The sequence below is a fragment of the Otolemur garnettii genome, unplaced genomic scaffold (genome assembly GCF_000181295.1).
Source record: "Otolemur garnettii isolate 467f Iridium unplaced genomic scaffold, OtoGar3 scaffold00095, whole genome shotgun sequence".
In the NCBI taxonomy this organism is placed as follows: domain Eukaryota; kingdom Metazoa; phylum Chordata; class Mammalia; order Primates; family Galagidae; genus Otolemur; species Otolemur garnettii.
In genome coordinates, this window is record NW_003852490.1 from 4,657,492 (window position 1) to 4,679,141 (window position 21,650).

The following is a 21,650-nucleotide window of genomic DNA, read 5'->3' on the forward strand; positions in this document are numbered from 1 at the left end:
GGACTCTAGTGTGCAGAGGAGGGGAGGGATGACGGAGTCTAGTGTGCAGAGGAGGGGAGGGATGACGGAGTCTAGTGTGCAGAGGAGGGGAGGGATGATGGAGTCTAGTGTGCAGAGGAGGGAGGGGTGATGGACTCTAGTGTGCAGAGGAGGGGAGGGATGACGGAGTCTAGTGTGCGGAGGAGGGGAGGGATGATGGACTCTAGTGTGCGGAGGAGGGGAGGGGTGATGGACTCTAGTGTGTGGAGGAGGGGAGGGATGACGGAGTCTAGTGTGTGGATGAGGGGAGGGATGATAGAGTCTTCCTGTTGGGCAGCTTGGGCTGACTCACAAAAAAGATGTTATAAAACAGGCACAGTACACAGTGAACAGTGACCACTTGTCAGGCAGTGAAATTAGCTTTGTATTCATTCATTTATTAGGTCCTCAAAATAACTCGTGAATTGGGTACTATGATCTGCCCTTTACAGATGAGGACACAGAGGCCCAGAGAAGGAAAACAACTTGCCTTTAGCTCTCAAACGCAGGTGAGAGCCTGTGGAGGACAGCTGCATTCAACCACAAGAATCTGACAACCCAGGCTCTGGCAATTTGGTTTGCTCTAACTCACTTCCCAAGGGTATGGCTTCCAAAGTTGTCAAATAATCAGGACTGCCAACAGGAGTGGGTAAAAGTAGAAAGCTATGTGGCTGAGATGCTGGTATGCTATAGACAAACTGACCAATTAGTATTTGATTATGCTTTCAGGTATAGGGTGGCAGTGAGCAAGATGGCCAGACTAACTGAGGTCAAGAAACTTCGTGTGGTGAGATGGACATAAGATCAGAACGGCAAGATCTTAGACAGGAATGATGTCCAAAGGCATCCCTGATCACGAAGGTCCCTGTTCAACCACTCAGCTGCTATCTGCTGAGCTCCAGGCATGGCCCTGGCGGATGGGCAGTTATTTCCTTGCTCTGGTGATAGGCACAAGCCTTGGTTCTTCTAAGAACTGAATCTTTGTCTTAACAGGATTTATTTTTGTAAGTTATATAGCATTTGGCTTAAAATGGTGCTATTTCATTAGTGCTTCAGCTATAGATTTTTTTTTTTTTCTCCAAGCAGGTCTTACATTTTGTTCATTTTTGTCTCTTGAACATCTAGTATAGTACCTAAAACTTGGCAGGTATTTTTAAAATATTAGGTGAAGAAAGAAGGGAGGGAAGAGGAAAGCAGAACCAGATATATCTACACATGTGTAAAATTTGCCAATAATAAATGGCTAATAAGGATTAAATCACTTACACGAATATGTGCACTGTACACATTTCTCTCTGATTGTAAATAAAAAGGAGATGCACCTGGGTAGCATACAAATATGTTCCTTTAAAAAAGCCAACTTATTTAAGATTGCTTAAAGAGTACAACTCTAACTTAGAGAGGCGATGAGGGTCTTCCTAGTAGCCTCAACTTTCTAAAAGCCAGTAGATACGTTAGTTTTTTGGCTCATTTCAAGGACAGTTAAGAGAAATTGCTTCTTTGAACTTCATGATGAAAGAGTCTTTGTGAAGTGACCAGAGTCTTATATAAACAGGGCAAGGCGGCCACAAGTTCATAAAAGCATAACCAGGTGAAGGTGGCGAATGAAGTGAGTTGCCACAATAAAATCTGTATTTTTAGATTTTTTTTTAAAGTTCAGAAAAAAGGTAGGTATGATCTCATGCTCAGAAAGGCTGTGTAACTCAAGAGGCATTGGAAAGACTGAATTATAAACTCTTCATAACATCATTGCCAATTTATCTTGATGTTAAAAAAACAAAGTCGGTCATTTGAGTAAACAAATGTGGGCTGCCAAGGCAACTCTCTAGAGTTAAAACTGAGCAAACTTAGACCAATGAGTAACCGGGACTGAACCTTCCCTGAACAGAATCAAGTATAGGAAGGCAGGACAGCCCTAGGTGGGTAGAGGCTTGCAGAAAATTTAAAGATAGCAATAATTACAAGCACAACAACAGCTTCATAAATTCTATTTTTAGCACTAACTCCACTGAGCAGACTGCATGATGGTATCGTATAACTGAGAAAACTGAACTACTTAACTCCTACTTTGTATCCTCTTCTTGAAAACATTTTTACAAGGTTATAAAGACCGTAAAGCCCAAGATTAACTGATAAATCAGAAAGTGATCATCTATCTCTATGACATCCAGGCCTTTGAGTCCAGGTAATAAGACCCAGAGGCCCACAGAAAGCCTGCTTATTCCAGAGCCACTGTCTACGTTTGGGAGAGATCGAAGACAATGGAAGAGATTTCAGAAAAGAGGCCAAATGTCAATTCAGAAGGGATGAAAAATTCTCAGAAACTACACAACTTGACATTCACCCCTGAAAATTCTTGAGAAAGAATTGTTAAAAATATATGATTTATGACATGTAGGGGAAAAAAAGCACTGACCAGTAGGAGCTAACATAAGTTCAGGAGAAAACAAGCTGGGCCCCACTAATGTCAGTTTACTGTAAAATACAGCAAAGGAATGCTATCGGATATACTTTGATTCCAGACAAGCTATGAGCCTTGTGGAGATGGAGCTGAGGTGTTGTTAGCTGGCTAACTCCACTCAAGGAGCGACGATCATGTTCAAAGTCATTTGGCAGGCAGGTCTCCAGTCTTACACATCTCTGCCCTTGGCTCTGTAGTTTAATTTATTTTAACCCAATGATTTAGATGAGGCCACATAAGTTGTGCTTTATTTAATACAAGTTGAAAGGCAAAAAGTCTAAGATCACATTATCAAGATTCAAAAGCATCCCAAGTAGACAGAAAATGGTTCAAAACCATCAAGATAATATCTTTTTAAGTGTGGCTCTGCACTGAATCATTAAAAAACCGTATTACTGAATAGTATACTTAAAATGATAAAGATGATAAATTACATACGTATATTTTGCCTCAACAAAAAGAAGTCAAAATGAATGTTCAAAAACAGAACAGGTGAGAACCATCTCACCTGTGTGTGTAGTTCAATGAGCCAAAGCAAACTCAGGCCGTGGTAATCACTGCAATGATTAGACCAAACTCTGGGGTATTTCTTTTGTTTCTGGGCCACCCTTTAGGTAAGAACAATGATGTAATCTTCATTAGAAGACAGAAAAGATCACGCAAATTCGTGTCACCTGAGGAATGGCCAAGGAGACTGAGGATATTTATTTTGGTAGAAGAATTAGGAGAATTCAAAATAGTTTTATGTATGTAGGAGCTTTTTTTCTTTCCTGGAAGAAAGGCAATCTACTCTATCTCATTTCAGAGGTCATGGCCTGCGGATGTGATTGGAATCTACATGGAGGCAGAGCTGGGGTGAACAAAGTGAAGCACAGGGTAAGGATTGCGGCTGCCGTAGGTCAGCATGCGACACCGCATTACGAGTGGCCTCCTTGTCACCAGATGACCCCAGTACGGGGACTGGAGGGAGAGGCTTCTGGGTGGCCAGAAGGATGCACTTGAGGCCTGCTCCAGGTTGCACTCCTGATGCAACCTGGACAGCACAGGGCACGTGAATACAATGTAACAAAGACAAAACCAGAATAAAGCAGCAGCTCTTTTCCCCCAAATGTATTTGTTTATGTAAGTATGACTTTCTCCCCCTTCCTTTCAGGTTGTCAAGGGAATGTCTGAACGGGAGTGAGAAGATATTCAATCACATAATATGCTTTGACAACATAGTATTAGGGCTTAGGAAAAAAAAATACAGTCTTCTGTCTACTCACTGTTTTTGCACTGACAAGTTCGACAGCCATTGTGATCAAGTTTGAAACCATACACGCAGTCCTTCTCTGTCAGAGTGCAGTTTGATAACTCCCCACACGCAGGTGGATCAATTGTGATGTAGGTTGGTTCTAATAATAAAAAGAAAAAAACAAAGAATCAATGGAACATATGATTACCTCTCAGAGGCTATTCAATCTTTGAAACCCCACACCACAGTGGCTTATGAAAATCTAATCAATAATTTTCATCAAATCCCAAACTTTTATACTCTAGTAATATACTTAACCCCTGAAACAGAAATATTTTCATTCAGATTTTTAAAAATATGAATGTTCTACTTCTTCGTGTTTAAGGAATTGATACGTATCTTGGTCCCTCCCACAATTCTTCTCGATGGTCATTACCACTGAAAGTAGATGAGAGGTTCCAATGAACTCCATTTAAATTAACTGATCTATTTCTGCCTGATGTTTTCTGAGTTTATTTCTCCTAATAATCATGACACAGCTGTCAACTGTCAATGATCTCACCCCCCCCATGCTGCAATACTTCTGAAATCCGCTAGCATTTCTTTTTCAAATTAATACATCAATTTTAGAGACCAGATTAAAACACCTGGATTTCTTTTATCTTTTACGTGGCACTCCCTCACTTGTAATAGATGATCTGACAGATGGCAATGACTAGGAGAGCTTACCCTCGGGGCCCAGAGGCTGTGGGAGTGGCGAGGGGAGATGCAAGTGTGCAGAGGAAGAGCCTGGTGGCCAGCTGGGAAGGGAGCCACCAAGCAGCCAGAACCAGAGGGGACACTGTACTCCCCCTGTTGTGGCCCCTGCCATGCTGATGAAGAATTGCTCTGGGTAAGGACAGTAACCGCACGTACTTATATGAATTGTATTAGGTGTGTGGGGAATGTTTACAGTGCTATTCACAAATGCTCCCACACTCTAATGAGGGGGGTGCTGCCATCATGTCCGCTTTATGGATGAGGAAATCTAGTAGACCAACCTGCCCATGGTTATAGCATTACTAAATGGTGGGCCCGAAATTCAAACCCAGGCAGCCTGACTCCAGAGTCACACTCCCAGCTTCTACGAAAGGCAAAGTCTGCTAGGATGGTACCTCCCTCCCAGTGCATCCGTAAGAGTGAGTTTATATAAATGCCACTTGTGGGAACAGTGCTGTCAAAGGGCACAGGGACACTGACAGATTTATATAGCATCTTTTCAACCAAAAGATACTATGAATGTCTTCCAAGTAAGCTGTTTCTCACAGTATCTTTGGGAAGGAGCTAAGTACAGAAAGTCTCTACCTACATTTTTACCGACGGAAAATATGAGGTGCAGAGAGGGGAACTGGCTTATCTGAGTTTACATAGCAACCCAGTAGCAGGCTGGGAATAGAACAGAACAGAGCTTCCTGACCTCCTGTCCAACACTCTATCCATTAGTCCACACTGTCTTCTCAAATTTCATCCCCTGTTACCATGGAAGAGAGACCAAAATAGGTGTTTTAGCTGTCACTGCTAAGATCAAGAGTTCTAAAATTTTTATCCACCTGCTAAAAGGGGACAATGATTCAACTCTTCACAGGTAGTAGGCAATGATGACTTATTAAAGAGATGCTTGGATCAGCATTCTCCCAGTTAAAATATGTATGAAGTGGCTACAGCACATACTCTATTTTTATTACAACATATGTTGGAAGAACATCTTCCTGAAATTTTTATATAAACTTTCCACTGCTATAAAATTTCTAATTTCCTTCAATGACCAAGTATTCTTTCTGACGGATAAACGTCAAAAAGTAGTTAGAAGTTCAGGCAAGTTTTAAGATGAATTAGGTATGGTATTCTCTTATTCTCTTAAAATTTACTGTCAACACCTTCAGTTCTGGACTTACTAGTTTTTCTTTTATCATTACTCTTATTAGCCACCCAAACCAATGATTCTATTCCAGCGCTCAGCCATGAGACGGCTGATGTTTTGGTGAAATTATTCTAACCGCAAATTTAAGAGCAAGAGACAGCAGAAGACACAGGTCATCCCAGGGAGGAGACAGTTTGATGGACTAGAGAGTTATCAGACCAAGGATTAGGGATGGATTCTGAACTCCCCATGCACTGTGACAGTGGATGGCTTACAGGTAAAGAAACATCAAGGGCATCTACACAGACCAAAATCTTGTACTCTTTACAGACATTTCAGATGTGAAGTTTACCAGAAGCTTCTGCCTTCAGAAAATGTATCATGGAAAAATATATTGAAAGTAGATTAAACTGACACTTACAAATTGCAGAGTAATCACAGGGTGGTATAGAATTTTGCTGACTTTTAGAGATTTATTAAGGGAATGTGTTGTCCAACTTTCACAAAGATGATCTTCCACCTCTAAATTCTCAAGAGTGATGTGTGTGTTACTAAGATTAATGCATAGGATTAGGGTTGTATGGCTAGAAAGTAAATGAAAGAAATGGACTGGATCGTCTGACGATCAGAGCCACCGCACTGACTTGCACAGCTCCAGTCCTATATTTTATCCAAAAGGCTTTATTGGCTAGGTATGTTACAGATGTACACCTGAAACGTATTTTTCTACGAGAGGAAGTATGTTCAGTATGTTTCCTAAAACATTCAGCATAACAGCTTTCTTGATTTGAACAAATGAAAAAATGCATAAAAGGGCTGTTCAGGATATGCTGGTCCCACAATGTGCGTGTTAAATATTTTAGGTACAAGTCTTAGTCCTACTGGGTGCCTTCCAGGCCTCAGACAACGGCATAATGTGTAAGAAGCAAAAAAATTATTTTGTGTCTCCACAGTATTTTCTCATCCACTCACGTCCTATATTAGATGGAAAAAATTAAGAAGCAGATTCATTTCGGAGCATTCATTCACTCTCAGTATTGCATATTGAAACACAGATGTTCAACAAAACCACTTATTCATGCAAATCGCCAGTTTACTCTGGAACCATTCAATTCCCCTCCAACAGATTAAGTGGGGGAAAAAAAAAAAAACAGATTAGTGGACTGTAACCATATTCACTGTGATATATATAAAAGTCTACTACTTGTTTAAAAAGAGCATTTTAACTCTTGGTTTTTCATTTTATTACATTTACATAACTATCATTTTCCTACTCAGACCAACTGGAGCCAATTTTAAAAACCTTTTGGGGGTAGTGACGTACGCTTCTTGAGTCTTTACTGCTGTTATCCTGCGTCACTGGGGTAACTGCTGATTTGTAACAGACACCTTTACAGGCAGCTGTCTCCCAGAATTTCACGTAAAGCCAAACATTCCATGCTACTGCCTTTCATTTCCCCCAGCATTTCAGTGCTTGGTTTCCTACCAGGTGAGACCATCTCTAAAGCAGTTAGATTTCTGTGAGAACAATGTTACAAATATATATATGATCTATGAGCTATGTAGAAATGACCTAGCTATTATCTAGATAATCTAGAATCTAGAATTATCTAGCAAAATAATCTGCTATTATTTTTAAACCTATCTGACAGTTCGCTTCCCGCCTATTAATATATTATCTCAGAACTGGTTCTGTTACTGTCAGGGCAATTTTTTGAGAAAAAAAGAAATTCAATTTTTCTTATTCTAAACAATTAACTCCAAAGACAGACATGTTTGACACCATCCTGTATTAAAGGACTTTCCACCAACACTACATTTACAGTCTTTAAAGAATCATGGCCAAGAGCTGGTAGATGGTTAACATAGTTTTTATGTAAGGAAGTTCTCGGTGAGAGAAGAGGTGATTTTAAAAGAATTTAGAATCGTGGTATCATGGTACGACTGTTTCTCATGCAAATAAAGAAGCTCGAGGAAGTATTAATGAAAATAAACATGTGTTCTGTTTGTCTAAAAATTAGAGCATCTTGAAATTCATCCATCAAGGATTGTTATTAGCCATACTTTCCTCTAATCTACCTAACGATGCTTTGAATATAGACAGTATCTGCTAGGTCTCGGCCTGAAGACCAGAAGATTTTCCCTTCAACCCTACAATGGTGTGCTCCTGTCTTACAGTGGGTATGACACTGAAATCTTATGTGCCACGGTACATGCCTTTCCAGAAAGACGATGGTGATCCCTTGTCCTTGGGGAGTTTGGTGAACAAGGTTCAGCTGAATGGAGGTCCTGCTAAGACTTCTGGAGGCCCTCCTGCATCGCTATACATGACACCTGCTGCCTGGAGCAAAGAAAATTGACTCCCTTTAAACTGGCTGGGTAGAGATGTGTCAGTAGGCCTCTTTCAAAGGACAGAAATGGTCTTAGATTTCTTCATTTAGGAGAATGAGGAAATACTTGCATAAAGGTGGGGTTTGGGTGAGGGAAAATTCAGTGACACACTGCTTACAGGATTACCCTGAAATTCCATCTCATCTTGTATTGAATCAGCTGAGGAATCAAAGAAATACCTTAATGTTCTCCAAAGGAAGAAGGCTTGAAACAGCAGGAATTCATTGTCTTTGGCTATAACTATTTCTAAAGGGAACCCTGGAACAGCTTCTTTGTGGAGAAGAATTCTAGAAATAGTTTCTGAGCCTAGAAGCAATAAAGAACAAAAATGGGTGTTTGTTACATCTACATCAAATTTGCTGTTTCCTACTCTACATCTGAGTGGGAACCACTATTCTCAACCTGTTGTCTTCTTGAAAGATTTTTAGAGACTCTCCAAGTACCTTACACCGTTCAGAAGAGCAATTTTTACAAGAACCCTTGAGATTGTGTCAGGAGTGCAGATATTTAGCCACCAATTCTTATCCCAAGCCTAAAAAAAAAATTCTGCAAGGAAATCTCTTGTAACATGCAATAAGATAAACAGACACATGTTGGTTCTTTATCTAACATTTATTTAAAATTTAGGGATATTTTGTCCATATTCTAGGAAGCCCTACAAATGCCTGAACAGTAAAAATATTTCCACGAAACTATTAATAATTTTTAAAAATTAGAGAGCCTCAAACACTACATTTCTGAAGCTACAACACTAGAATTTTATATTGATGTTCAAGTATTTCCTGTGAGCTATTTTACCTACTCAATAGGGAAATTAAGGCACTGGGATTCTAACTTGGCCAAGAATATAAAGTTAAGATGAAAATCATGATTCTAACTCCAAGGGCTTACTAGTAAACCATAAAATAACACATACTTATATTTGATTATTTAGGTGTTACATGTATAAATGCATTAAACAAACCTAAGCTCTCTACTTTCTTGGTTTTATGGAAAAAACCATATTCTTTTATGAATAATTTTCCAGAAACAGCCAGGGAAGTAAAAAGTTGAAACCCAAATCTCACTTCTTAAGAAGCCAATTTAAGGTTGTTTTTATCATCACATTATATAGTTTGATGACTTTGGGAGAACACTGAACCAAGGAGAATTATATTTTGATCCTCAGTTATTTTAAAATGTGTAAGAATGATGTTCGTTTGCTTCTGAAACAACCTTATCACTGGGTTTTATATTTCAGGAATATGTAGCTTATATGAAAATGCTAATGGATGTTATCAACTTGGTTCTAATCCCTATTACTTCACTGGACTTCTGGTTTTAAACTAATCCATCCAAGGTTCTTCTCATGACCTTGATCACTATGAGCTGGTTATCTCTCGTAAATAATACTAATTATCCCCATTGAGAAATGTGCAAAGCAGTCTGTCTCATTAGCAACCATGGGAAGGCTGACAGCCAACTGGTAGCTCTTGAACGTGGGCGGCAATTCTGGAAATGTACAACTGTGGAAGGCCTGCAGGACCATTCCTCTTGGGGAGCCCTACCTCTGTCAGGGGGGTGATCAACTCGGTTCCAGACCATGACCGTCTGCAGAAGTGCTGCTTTGCCCTGCTGTGATCTGATGTGGCAGCAGGTCTGGAGAGCCTGGCTGTGGACAGCAGTTGTATACCAGCACCCTGGGCTTCCACATTCACAACCCCAACACACTAAGAAAAAGTCTTTCTGGAAAAAAATCTCACTATCGGAAAATTTCCAGAAATAGTACTTTGTAAAGGCAAATACATTCTTACATTTCTTTTGGAAGCACAAAAAATTTCCAGTAGAAGTAATAAATGAAGCTACTAATTCCTACCTCGTCTTGTGTTTCTCTTACTACCTCTCTTTTTGGGCTTTACTACAATGCTTTGCCTATTTTACATAGCTCTTCCCTACAAAACCCCAAGCCTGCTTATTTGATTGGGAGAGGCAATTTGAGCACTCTTTCTTAGCTTTTTTCTTTCTTTTCTAGGCTAGACTTAGTTAAGTCATGTGAATATCCCATGAGTGGGAAAATTTCAAAGCCACACTTACTTTATATGGCACCAACTGCTAAATGTCTTGGGGGTCTCCTACGGCCCCAGCAGTTAAGGGCAGCCTGTCCAGTGCTGTAAAGCTGGTGATAAGGCTCAGACAGAACCAAGGGACATAGCTTATCTGTTTTACTCTGTCTTCATATGTCATTCTATTATCATAGTTGCTTTTCAAATGTGACCCATAACTAGTTCGAACACCATTCAAATAAATCACTGAAGTGTCAACGTAATTGCAGCCTGGGAAGAGAAGTGCAGAGAAGATGAAATTTTCCCAAATGAAGTTAGAAAGAAAACTCTATTAAATGTAGACAATAAGGTGCGGGGGGTGGGGGTGGGGGCATCAAGGATACAAAAATTCCCTAATCTGGAAGTGGGAATTTCCATTGGGTATGAATGTGTACTTAAGAAAGTCTCATTAAGTCATGGAAAAAAATCTACAGTTGGAGTTTTCAAATTCTTTCAGCTGCTACACATTTAGTTATCCTTTTTTCCTTTGTATATATTTCTCATAACAACACCTACATCTTTGTAATTTCTGAAGTACTTATCTCAGAGCAGTTTCTTATTTTAAAATGGATAGTGTGAAAATGTTCCCAAGATTTGAATTATTTTGTGATCAGATAGAGAAGCGACCACATATTTATTTTAGACCTATTTATTAACTGTATATGCTTTTTCTAAGGAATCTTGGCTGTTGGATGTATTTTTCTTCTTTTACCAACCTCATTTTAATAGGAAAAGATGGTAGTATGATTATGAGATTATTATTAAAAGACCATTAAAGACAAATTAAAAAATTTTTTATATGGAATAGGGTATCTTTTTCCAGGAATTCAGCCTGAGACTGCTCCAATTATCATCACTGGATTCTAGGAATAATCTAGACCTTTTACACTTGTCTTGTATTTTATTCTTTTTATTGCTAATTTTCACATCTTGGTAGCCTGTAACTGGAAGTAATATGCCACGTTCTTACGTTTGTGTGTGTGCACCCATTTTAATAGCTGTGTGTCAGATGATCGGAGTTCTGGTAATCTCAACTCAATTGTTTGGTAAATAATTGAGATTAAGGGAGGAAGGGTCCCCCCCTTAGGGACAACACCTCATTCACTGTTACCCTCAATATCTGGCATCGTATGTGACTTACAGTATTGCTCAATGACGGAACAAGGAGGAAAAGACGTCTGAGCACCTGAGGTTGGACATGCTGTTCCTAAAAGGCTGACTCTGCAATTTCCTAACTTTTACAAGACTGGACAGTTACTGCAGCAGCAGTCCTCTGCTCACAGCAGGCACTCAATAAATGAAGTTACACCAAAGCAGCAAGCCAAACCTGAAGGCGGTCAAGAAAACTGAGTGGAAATCTCTAAAATCCATGCAGTCTAAAATGAGACATTCCATGATGACACTCTATTTCCCAAAATGAGTGCAAATATGATCTGTACCATCAGTTGAAGAGGTCCACAAAGCCTCCCATCAAAATCTTCCACATAGACTCTGACACCCCAAATTCCAGCAATCTGGAGAATTCACTTTTGGAACCATTCCATTCCTTGATGATGCCAAATGAGAACGTGTTATTGTAATAGTGCTGAAACCGCTGGGCACTCATTCAACTCAGGAACTCATACTGGATGAAGTATGGGTATGTTTGCTGACTGCTCAGCAAATTTGCTGCTTGATTAACCAAAGACTGGCAAGGATCAGAAGAAGAAGAGGGATACCGTCACAAGTGCGGGAGATGGTATCCCAGTGCCTGGCAGACTGATGGAGGCATGGCTCTGGAGTTCGGCTGGATGTGATCGAGACTGGCATAGTCAATCCTGAGAAAACAGGGAGAGCAGGCCAGGGGCTCTTGGATTGAGCTGTGTGCCTACGTTGGGGGAAGCGGGAATGAACAAATGGAAGCAGGAAACAGTTTCCCAGAGGTCAACCAGCAAGGTCAAGATTCTAGGCAGAGGCCCAGGAAAAGAAGCTGGGATCAAAGGCTAGGCCACTAAGGTCAGAATAACAGTAACTGGGTCTCAACAATGAGGACAGAGCCAGGAGCAAGAATGGCTTCTGAATCTAAGCCATGATGATCAAGCACTTTCTTAATCACTATCTGATTTTCCTCATCTTCTCTTTCCGTGATGGGGGTCTAAAGGGAAACAGTGCCAAGGTCATAGATTTGAAGTCAACAAACTGAGTTCAAGTCCCTGCTCTCTCTTTACACAACATGTGACGATGGACCTCTCTGGGTTTCTATAGAAAATGGAAATATTCATTATTTCTACCTCTCAATATTACTATAAGATTCACATGTTATAAAAAGTAGAAAAGGAGACTGACTATTCCATAAACTCTAGGAGTTACACGAATATCACTTGTTCTGATAATTATTGACGTAATGATGCTCCTTCTCGGAGGGTCTCAAACTGAGCCCTTTCGCGGGTCTCAAAAGCTCAGCTGATAAACGCTATGACAATCGGCTCAGCATTCTGAACCCTGCCCATTGTAGCTTAAGCATCGCTTTCTTCTATCTCCACTAATAACATAAAAAGCATCTGAGACGTGGGTGGGTTTGTGCTGTGCTTTCACATGGTCTGGTAAGCTTTGGGGCATGTTAGTGACCAGCCAGTGGCGCCTTTCACATTTGCTGAGTAGCGGTCTGACATCATTGTCTCACATTTTGACTATGTCTATCGTGTCTCCAAGAGAACAGAAATCTCTTAGTAATCAGCTTATCCAATGTGAATTGGAACAATGATTCTGTGTGCTTGGCTGTCCCTGTGCTTCCTCTCCCATGATGGGGGCTCTGTGGATCTTTAGAGACAAGGGCAAACTCATCACAGTATCCTTTATACTATTTTGGTATCTTTGCCGTAGAGTTCTGCCATTCTCAAGTTGAAAGAAGATACAGAAGACTCATCTCTAAAAACTGTCTTTGATCAGCAAATCTTAAGTTTTAGTAATTCAGTGATCTCAAACTTATGTTAATAATAAGAGAAAGTTCAACCAGTACTTTCATAACAATAATACTGGGGGCATTTCATGCACAGAAAAATGTGTCAGCATCTCTGCCACAAGACTGTGGAGCACCTCCTATGCAATTCATCAGGCATAAAATCTCCATGGAATCTTTTAAAAACTTGATTCCCAGAAAGGATGAGAAATTTGTGGTTTTGAAAAGATCTGAGCTTCCTGATCCTTTTCACTATCTGAAGGCCTGAGACCATCCCAAACTGACAGCTTAGTATCTCTGACCATATTTTAGTTTCCTTAACAAATAGAGACTCCCTAAATTGCTTTAAAAGGGGGCTGATCTGAGGGCAATAGCTGTCCAAAGAAGGCGAGGAAGCACATGATTTCCTGTCTTCTTCCTGATAGTCAAACTAGCAGAGGCTCGACCACAGTGCAAGGCAGGAAGGGCAAATGGCTACAGAAACAGGGTATCAATACACCTCCCTGATTCCAAAACAGACCTGAGGCCACAGAAATGAGCATATCAATACACCTCCCTGATTCCAAAACAGACCTGAGGCTACAGAAATGAGCATATCAATACACCTCCCTGATTCCAAAACAGACCTGAGGCTACAGAAATGAGCATATCAATACACCTCCCTGATTCCAAAACAGACCTGAGGCCACAGAAATGAGCATATCAATACACCTCCCCGATTCCAAAACATCTGAGGCAGCCTCAAATTATATCATGAATGAATACTTTATAGTAAGGAAATGGGGACCCAGGTAAATTTTAAGTAGGAAAGACTTAGCTGTAGCTGGAAATGAGGTGAGCACATGAAAGGCACGCTCCGAGGTCTGGGTGGGCAGGTGGCTCACAAGCCCAACCCCCAGGTGGTTCCAGCAGCCAGTGTGAAAGCTACATGCTTCTCAGTGTCCAAAGGACCGAGTACTCGGCCTTAGAATTTTCTGGAGAACTCTTAGTTGTGTGTCATTATGCTGCTGCAAAATAGGAGCTAGCCCCTTGAACCACAGCAGGTACTTTCCATCGGCAGGTGGATCTCAAGCGGTGTGTGTGTCTGACCTGAGTGTGCCTGAGTGTGCCTCAGAACCCAGACAAATCCAGCTCATTTCTCAGATGCAAAGGTAAAATCCACTCATTGTGTAAAAAGATGTTCTGTACATGTAAATGATAAATAAAAATGTGGTCAAACCACTAATACTCAACTCCAACTCAAAAAACTATAAAATGGAATGTATTACTGGTGCTGGTGTGTTCTGACAAATTTCAAAAACATGCTAAATGTCTAGTATTTTGGTATGTCCATACGAATTCAGATCAAACTGATGGTACATACACATATGACTCCTGGGCCAAGCCTGGGCACTGCTGAGTCTCATGGTAACAGATTTTCCAACTAGCACTCGGACTGATGGAGGGCACATTTGGGAGTTTTAAACTGAGAGGTTGGCATGTGGGTATGGTGCTGCTCCCGGCACCTTTGATGGGTAGTATTTTACAATAATATTTCAGCAGACATTTTATACATTTGTGTGACCTTTTATCTTCAACAATCAGACACACAGAAAAATAGTCCTAATAGGGTCTTTAACATGAATTAAAGACCAGAAAATAGTCCTAGCACAGAAAATAGTCCTAATAGGGTCTTTAACATGGATCCACTGAATTTATTCACTATTAATGATGCTAATCCTCGGGTTTGAAACAGTATGAAAACATTTTGCTTTTATCATAAGAAATACTTAGTATCATGAAACAGTTTCAAATGGCACAATCAGAAGTGGAAGTAGAAAACTGAAATATTAAAAATAAATCACTTTGAATCACCTGTATTAAAAGTTATTTCTATATGCAAATTATTTGGCACGATTCAGAAATACGTTTGCATGGAGCACCTGTGATTTCACAAAAACGCTATAATATGAGTACTTCAGTGTATGCCTCTAGTCCTAGAAATCATAAAAATATTATGTAGTAGGTGAATTGATCTTTTAAAAATAAACACACCAGAAGTTATATTGCAAATGAGTGTCACTGATAAAAGTGCTGACTCTGGGAGGCTAGATTCTCATGCTGAAACGCTGTTCCTATTAAAATTCTATTTGAAACTTCTCATCATAGTGGCTTTCAGAGCCAATTACTATGTCACAGAAGACAAAGTGCTTTTATTTTACTGTCCCTTTTTGCTTCCTCTGAACAGTTTATCCATCTAGCTCATGCATCTTTTTTTTTTGGTACCAGACTTAGACTTACGTATGAATGACTTCGCCTATTTTCTATAGTCTAATAAACCTTCAAAGTCAAGGGTTTACAAAGTGAAGCATATTCAATACTACCTGCTGCAAGCTCTCAAGCCAGTTTCAAAAGGGAAGTACTACAAATATTGTAAATGATTGTAGCCTTGGAGTAAGCAGCTTTCCCATATAACTATCTGGAAAGGAAAACACTTCACTTGAAGAGGTAAATTTCACGATGTTTTAGAGAAATCATTTCATTGTACAGTCGGCCTTGTGTTGGTGGGAATAAACAAACTTGCTTCACGTGAGAAGCACAGTCAGGGCTTCTGCATATGGAGTGTGGCAATTCATTCCTGAGAGCTGAGGCAAACTGTGGCAGGAGATGAGAATGGGAGCTTTAAAATGTTCAATTCTACTGGTTGATAAAAGCTAAAAGGAAGCCAATTCTGCTATTTGTCAATGGTTATACCATAAAGAAGATGGAATCTTTCTTTTAAAGTCTGCAAGCCCTCTCTGAAGGGCATGTCTCCTAATAACCTTCATTAACTTCTGTTCAGTTGCCTAAGAGTTGTCTCTTATCCAAAAAAAGTTTAACACAGTCTCAAAAGAGATTGTGTTTATTTAAGCTTGTTGGAAAAACATTCCTATCATTTCAAGAATGACTAAATATTTTTCACTCACATAGTTAGCATTCCAGACTGTGTTTTCCTGCCTCTGTTGATTAGATGAAAATTAGCAGGCTCAAGTTTGATCTATTAGATACAATTATTATCTTGGTAGGAAAATCATGAGATTCTTAGCAATATGGGCAGGAGACGGCAGGGGAAATAGTGAGTAACTGACCCCCTTGCACGTCACTTCAAAAGGCAAATAATAGCTGGGACTGCTGAACTCTGTAAACTCAGAGGCAGAGAATCTTCTAATCATGTACTTCAGAATCAGCTCTGAACAATTCTGAATACTTAAGGCATTGATTAGGTTGATCATCTAGTAAATTAAGAGTGTAAGGCCAACTTTTATTTTTATTAGTAAAACTTCACCCAGTATGACAGTCTTACCCAAAATCAGGCACAAAGTGCAAGGCTTTACGGACAAAGGCAAAGACATCCTGGACTTGGAGAACCAGCACTAGAACTTCCAGCTAAAAGCAAGAACCACCATGTTTTCTCTATAAAATGACTTCCAGTACATTTATTTTCCCACATGTTTAACTGTGAATGTAACTGGTGGATCTAACAGGTGAAGAAGGCCTCTTACGTGGAATGCACACAACAGATTTCTGGATAGCTATAAAAACAGTAAAATTCTGAAAGTGGTATTTTTAAGTTCAGATAGGAATGCCTTTTACACCCATTTCATCTATATTCTAATGCTATTGAAATAGCTAAAGTATTTTAAATGATCAGAGAAAAATCAAAATACTATAAAATTCATCACTGAAAATTTTTTGATGCTTAGGTTAAAAGAGCTAGGTTAACAGATTGTCATTTGCTATGCATTTATTACCTAACACATTGACCTTATTTGGACAAGAAAAAAACAGACTGTTGTATTTTAATTTCCATTTATGGAACCCATTTCCAGGACATTTAGAGTTAATGGATAAAACAGCATGCCTAACAGTCTTGAAGATATTACGAATATCTTATTATTCTTGGCTTACTAATCATAGCATAGTGCATGGCACTGAAGCAATACCACCCATAAACTGAGTTTTGATCCCTGTTATGTATCAGAATGTTAATGACAAGCGACCCTGTGGCATCTTTAACTTCACTGCCTCTCTGGGGTCAGCCAAACTATGTTTGACTCTCTGCCACAAAAGCAGTAGCTTAATCATTTGAGATACTGTTCAGTGAGGAAGCATTATGGGCAGGGCTGGAAACATTTTTTCTTGTTTCAAAGAATTCCCACCCAGATATGTGCCTGGTACAGACTTTTCTGGCAGCCCAGGGGAAATCTCATCTGAAGGGTAGCTCGATTCAATCTGAATCATTCGAATTCAGGGAGAGAATAGAGTGTTTCTCTAACATTAGGTGGGTGATGAGTAAGGAAACACACCTGAAAGCTCCAGCCCCCGAGCAGAGCACATGAAACCCACAGAAGTCAAGACACACCTAATGTCCAATCTTTAACACTGTCCCAAGCAGAACCAGGATTCCCCAAGGAAAGGACCCAAAAAAGCCAAGTGACAGGAAGGTAGTTGATTCCATCTTAAATCCAGAGTTAGAGTCCATGCACAACGAATCTCTTATTACTCTACCTGAAGAGTTAAGGCCAGGTTAGCACAATTATTAGGCCTGCCTGATCAATCAAAAGCTCTGCTTTAACTTTTCATTATGGGATAAAATTTTAAAATACTGAAGAAGAATATGACGATGCTCATCACCCAACCTTGACAATCTACAACTAACTCTTTGATGTCCTGTCTGAGATAGAAAATGGGTTTTTGCTTTGGTTTCAGAGAAACAGAAATAATGAATAGGAAACTACACATTTGCTCAACCCTAAGCATGGCATTTACTTTACTGGCAGCTTGAGTATAATTTTGAATGATCCCTATTAAAAGATTATCTAAGTTGTTTCTAGTTCTTAAAAAGTGACACTCTTGGTGTTGGCTCCCAAATCCCCAAGGTCATCAAAATCACCCAATCCTCTCTGCATGAGGCTCTGCACGTAGCAAGGTCTAAAGAACACTCAGATCAACTGGTTGCCTGGGTGGGGCCCAGCCACGGCCCAAGATGAGCCAACAGATCAGGGCTGACATCAGGACTTCAAAGTCACGATGAAGCTCTTATCTCTTGCATCAGGTGCACAGTTAAACTGGCTACACACCTGTCCACATCGCTTGAATTTTTCTTGTTTAGTGATCATGGGCATGTCCTATGTATCTTGCAGCCAAAATTTCCCTCCCTGATACCTTATCTTACCCTCAGTTATAAAATTATCAGATTTCTGAGGGGAAGGGCACCCTGTCCTCAGGGTTCCCCTGACATTAAGAATCGGTTCAGGTAGCTTTTATGCTTGCTATTACTAAGAATTAGCAAGTTATTCTTAATGCCTAATGATGATGTGAAAAAAACCTCTTACCTGTCTAAGTGACTCCAGCAACAATGCCCTGGCAGGTATATACATGCAAAGCGTGTCTTAAGAACAGTACACTAAATGTGACCATGAGCATGAGCCTAGGAAACCCCATTTAAGTTCTGTGAGTCTAGACTTCAGAGGCTGAACTGGGAGAAAAACAGAACGCACAGCAGGCTTGGCAGGCCCCTGTGGCTGTGGCTGAGATGGCACTAAAAGCTGAATGCTCATCAGGAGGGCATGTGGCCAATCTGCAGCTGATGGCTCCAGCTCACCCGGGGACACGTGCGCCTGCTCCAAGCCAAACACACTTCCATAACACTCTTCTTTCTGTTCTCAAAATGTGTTCTTGAAGATAAACATCCTAACATTATTCTTTCTTCGACTGATCAATCAGGGGTCCAAACGGCCATCAGCTGGGTCGGCTCTAAGGCGATCTGAGAGAAGGATCTGGTCAGGACCTCCTGCTCTACCTGGCCCTTCTCTCCTCACTCAAATTTGTTCATTAAAACTCTCTGAGCATCTACTCATGTGCCAGATGCCGTTTTAGGGATTCAAAAGAATATGGTAAATCCCTGCTTTCTGGGGGACACAGACTCTTTCAAGGGCTCAGGGCACTCTGCGTCTCAGAGGCGACGTCCATGCAGTGCAGAGTCTGGGCTCTAGGGATGCAATGTGCTGCCACTTATAAGTCGACTGAGCTTGGGAGGATCACATGACCTCTGAAGTTTGGTTCTGTGATCATCAACTGGAAGGACAGTCCCCACACCAGACGGATGTTGTGAAGACTGAAAGAGCTGATGCTCTTAGGCCTGGCGCCTGGTAAGTGTGTTAGAAACATCGGCCACTGTCATTAAGGGTTACGAATAAGGTGGTACTAATGCTGCTGGATGCGGATGAAGGCCTAGTCCTTTTCTGCTTTCAGTTTATGGAGATAAGGCCACATCTCCATGTGCACACTTGCAGTGCATATTTCATGCGCTATTTCCATGCATTTCCACTAGAGCTCTTTACAAGGGTCAGAAAATAAAGAGATTGACACAGAAGAAACGCAGAGAAAGCCAGCAATGCAAAGCATGAGAATGTATTTATCAGTTACAGACCCACAGACCAGAATGGCTTATCTGTATACCTGAATTGGGTGTTGACAAAAACTTGCTAAGACCTCATTATGAGAGTACTTAAGTACCAATTTAAAAAGCACTTAGGTACTTGTGAATCAAATTAGCTGTCAAGTAGCAGCCTAGTCTTCAGGGCCCCCAGGTTCAGTCCCAGTCCTCAGGGAATAACTAAGCACATTATGCTGTCACTTGGAAGGTATGTATTATCAGTAACAACTGCCACGAGGAGGTTCCTCCCCGTAGATCCTCAGATCCTCACACACCATATTTGGTTATGCAGTAATTTATTTGGAAAGAATCTAAAACCACAATCCTTGTGTGGGGTCCTCTCATCTAATTTCAGTCTCTGACTACGTACCTTGAGGCTGTAGTTAACAGAGTAAGGGCCAACACTGGTTATGCAATTGTGCTCGGAGGAATTTATCATGTGTATAAACTGCATAAATACCAGTGTTTCTGTTTTTCCTCTAAATAATTCCAGATGATTGCTTATTTACTGCACACGAACACCTTGCTTTTTTTTTTTTATTTCATATAATCCTTTTGCTATGCTGAAATCATGTGAAATTACATTAAAGCATGCTATTGAACAACTACTAAGGAGAATACTTTCAAATGATTCCTAAGACTTTCTTAAACCCTCTCCACTAAGCCATAAGATCCACTCACCTTGCATATCTTAAAGTTTATTATTAATAACCAATAACATTTTAGTGTCATTATCTTAAGCTATGCACTGTTTTTTGATCCTACGGAGAAAGACTCTTTCTGTCTTCCTGTTACATCTTCAAACGAGAGCACGACTGGAGAGCAAATACAATTTTGTAAGAAAATTCCCTACTCAACTAAGTTAAAAACAAAGAGAAGAAACACAGATAAATTAGTTGTCTGAGAACTAGAGAAAGGAATCTTCTGAAGGCTTCAATGAAGAGAGACACGTGCCAGAGCACGAACCAGACAGAGAGGAAAGGAGACTGGAGGATTTGCACATTTGGAAGGACCAAGACGCCGAGTTCCAGTGAGATCGCTTAGGGGAAAACAAACTCAGGGATGCATCTCAAAGGCATCTTTCCTGCGAGGTCCTCAAATTAGAACAAGAGGGTAGGCCAGAGATGATACCCAAACCCCTGGAGCAAATAATTTCCTCCCCTGCTCTCCTACTCCCGTCTCTCCAGCACATGACAAAGGCCAGGGATGAGGAGAGAAGAGAGAAGACGCTAGAAATAGGGGCGTAAGTCAGCGGAGAGAACAGGAGGGGAGCAAGCAAAATGTGGCCGAATCCAACAGACCTGAAGGATTGGGGAAGTTAGCTAAATCTCTCTAAACCTTAATCTCTTCTCACCTCCAAAAGGAGATAAGGCTGTCAGCACAGTGTTGCCCTAAGGGTTAAACGTTACGCATGTGCCCCACAGTACCTTAACAGGGACATTCCTTTCCTCCTGGTTTAACTGAAATAAAGCTCAGCCTAAATAGGTTCTTTGAAGTTAAAGCTGTTTTTGTTTATCTTTATGTCCAATGCTACACCTGAATTCCAGAAGGAACTTAATTTTTGAAATTAAGGACTCACTAAAACTGTAACTCTTTTCTCAAATAGAGGAAGATGAAATTACAACTCTGTGCAAATGCTGCAGAGACCAAATTTTGGGTGATCAAACTAAGATTCACTCCCCATCCAAACAGCTACAGGAGGCAAGAATAAATGGATCAGTTTCACGTATGTCTGTACCTACTGACCAAGTGCTTCCTTTCTCTGGTCACGACGATGGACATGCCAAGGAATGCAAAAAGTGAGGGCAAAAGAATTCGCCTCCCATTCATTTACTTTTGCAGGAAAGGCCTCTTTTCTTTAAGTCATATTTTGAATTTTGATGCAAGACTCATGAGGTTAAAAGGTGTCTACTGGATTATGTATTTATGCTTTTAATTTTTCTTGCAGTATGTCTCACACATGCGTACTTAACTATTTCCGGCTGACAACAGATCGTCCTCGTTCTTAGGGGAAGATACTCCCACCTTTTATCTATTCACCCTATTCCGTAAAGCCAACTGTGCAACCATTAGATGCGTTTCACACATTCCTTTTCTCAGCACTGACATAAACCCTGTCTTTAGGAGGCAGGAGGAGCTGGTGTACAAGATATATGTACGAGATGGTGAG

At 40.4% G+C, this 21,650-nt stretch overlaps 1 protein-coding gene across 1 annotated transcript in view; it reads right to left on the reverse strand.

The window, feature by feature from the left end:
* CRIM1 (cysteine rich transmembrane BMP regulator 1) overlaps positions 1-21,650 on the reverse strand; it is a 198,460-nt gene that overhangs the window by 47,629 nt on the left and 129,181 nt on the right. The window contains exon 8 of the mRNA XM_023516671.1: positions 3,745-3,873. Coding sequence (XP_023372439.1) covers positions 3,745-3,873 — 129 coding nt within the window. The remainder of the gene's footprint in view (positions 1-3,744; positions 3,874-21,650) is intronic.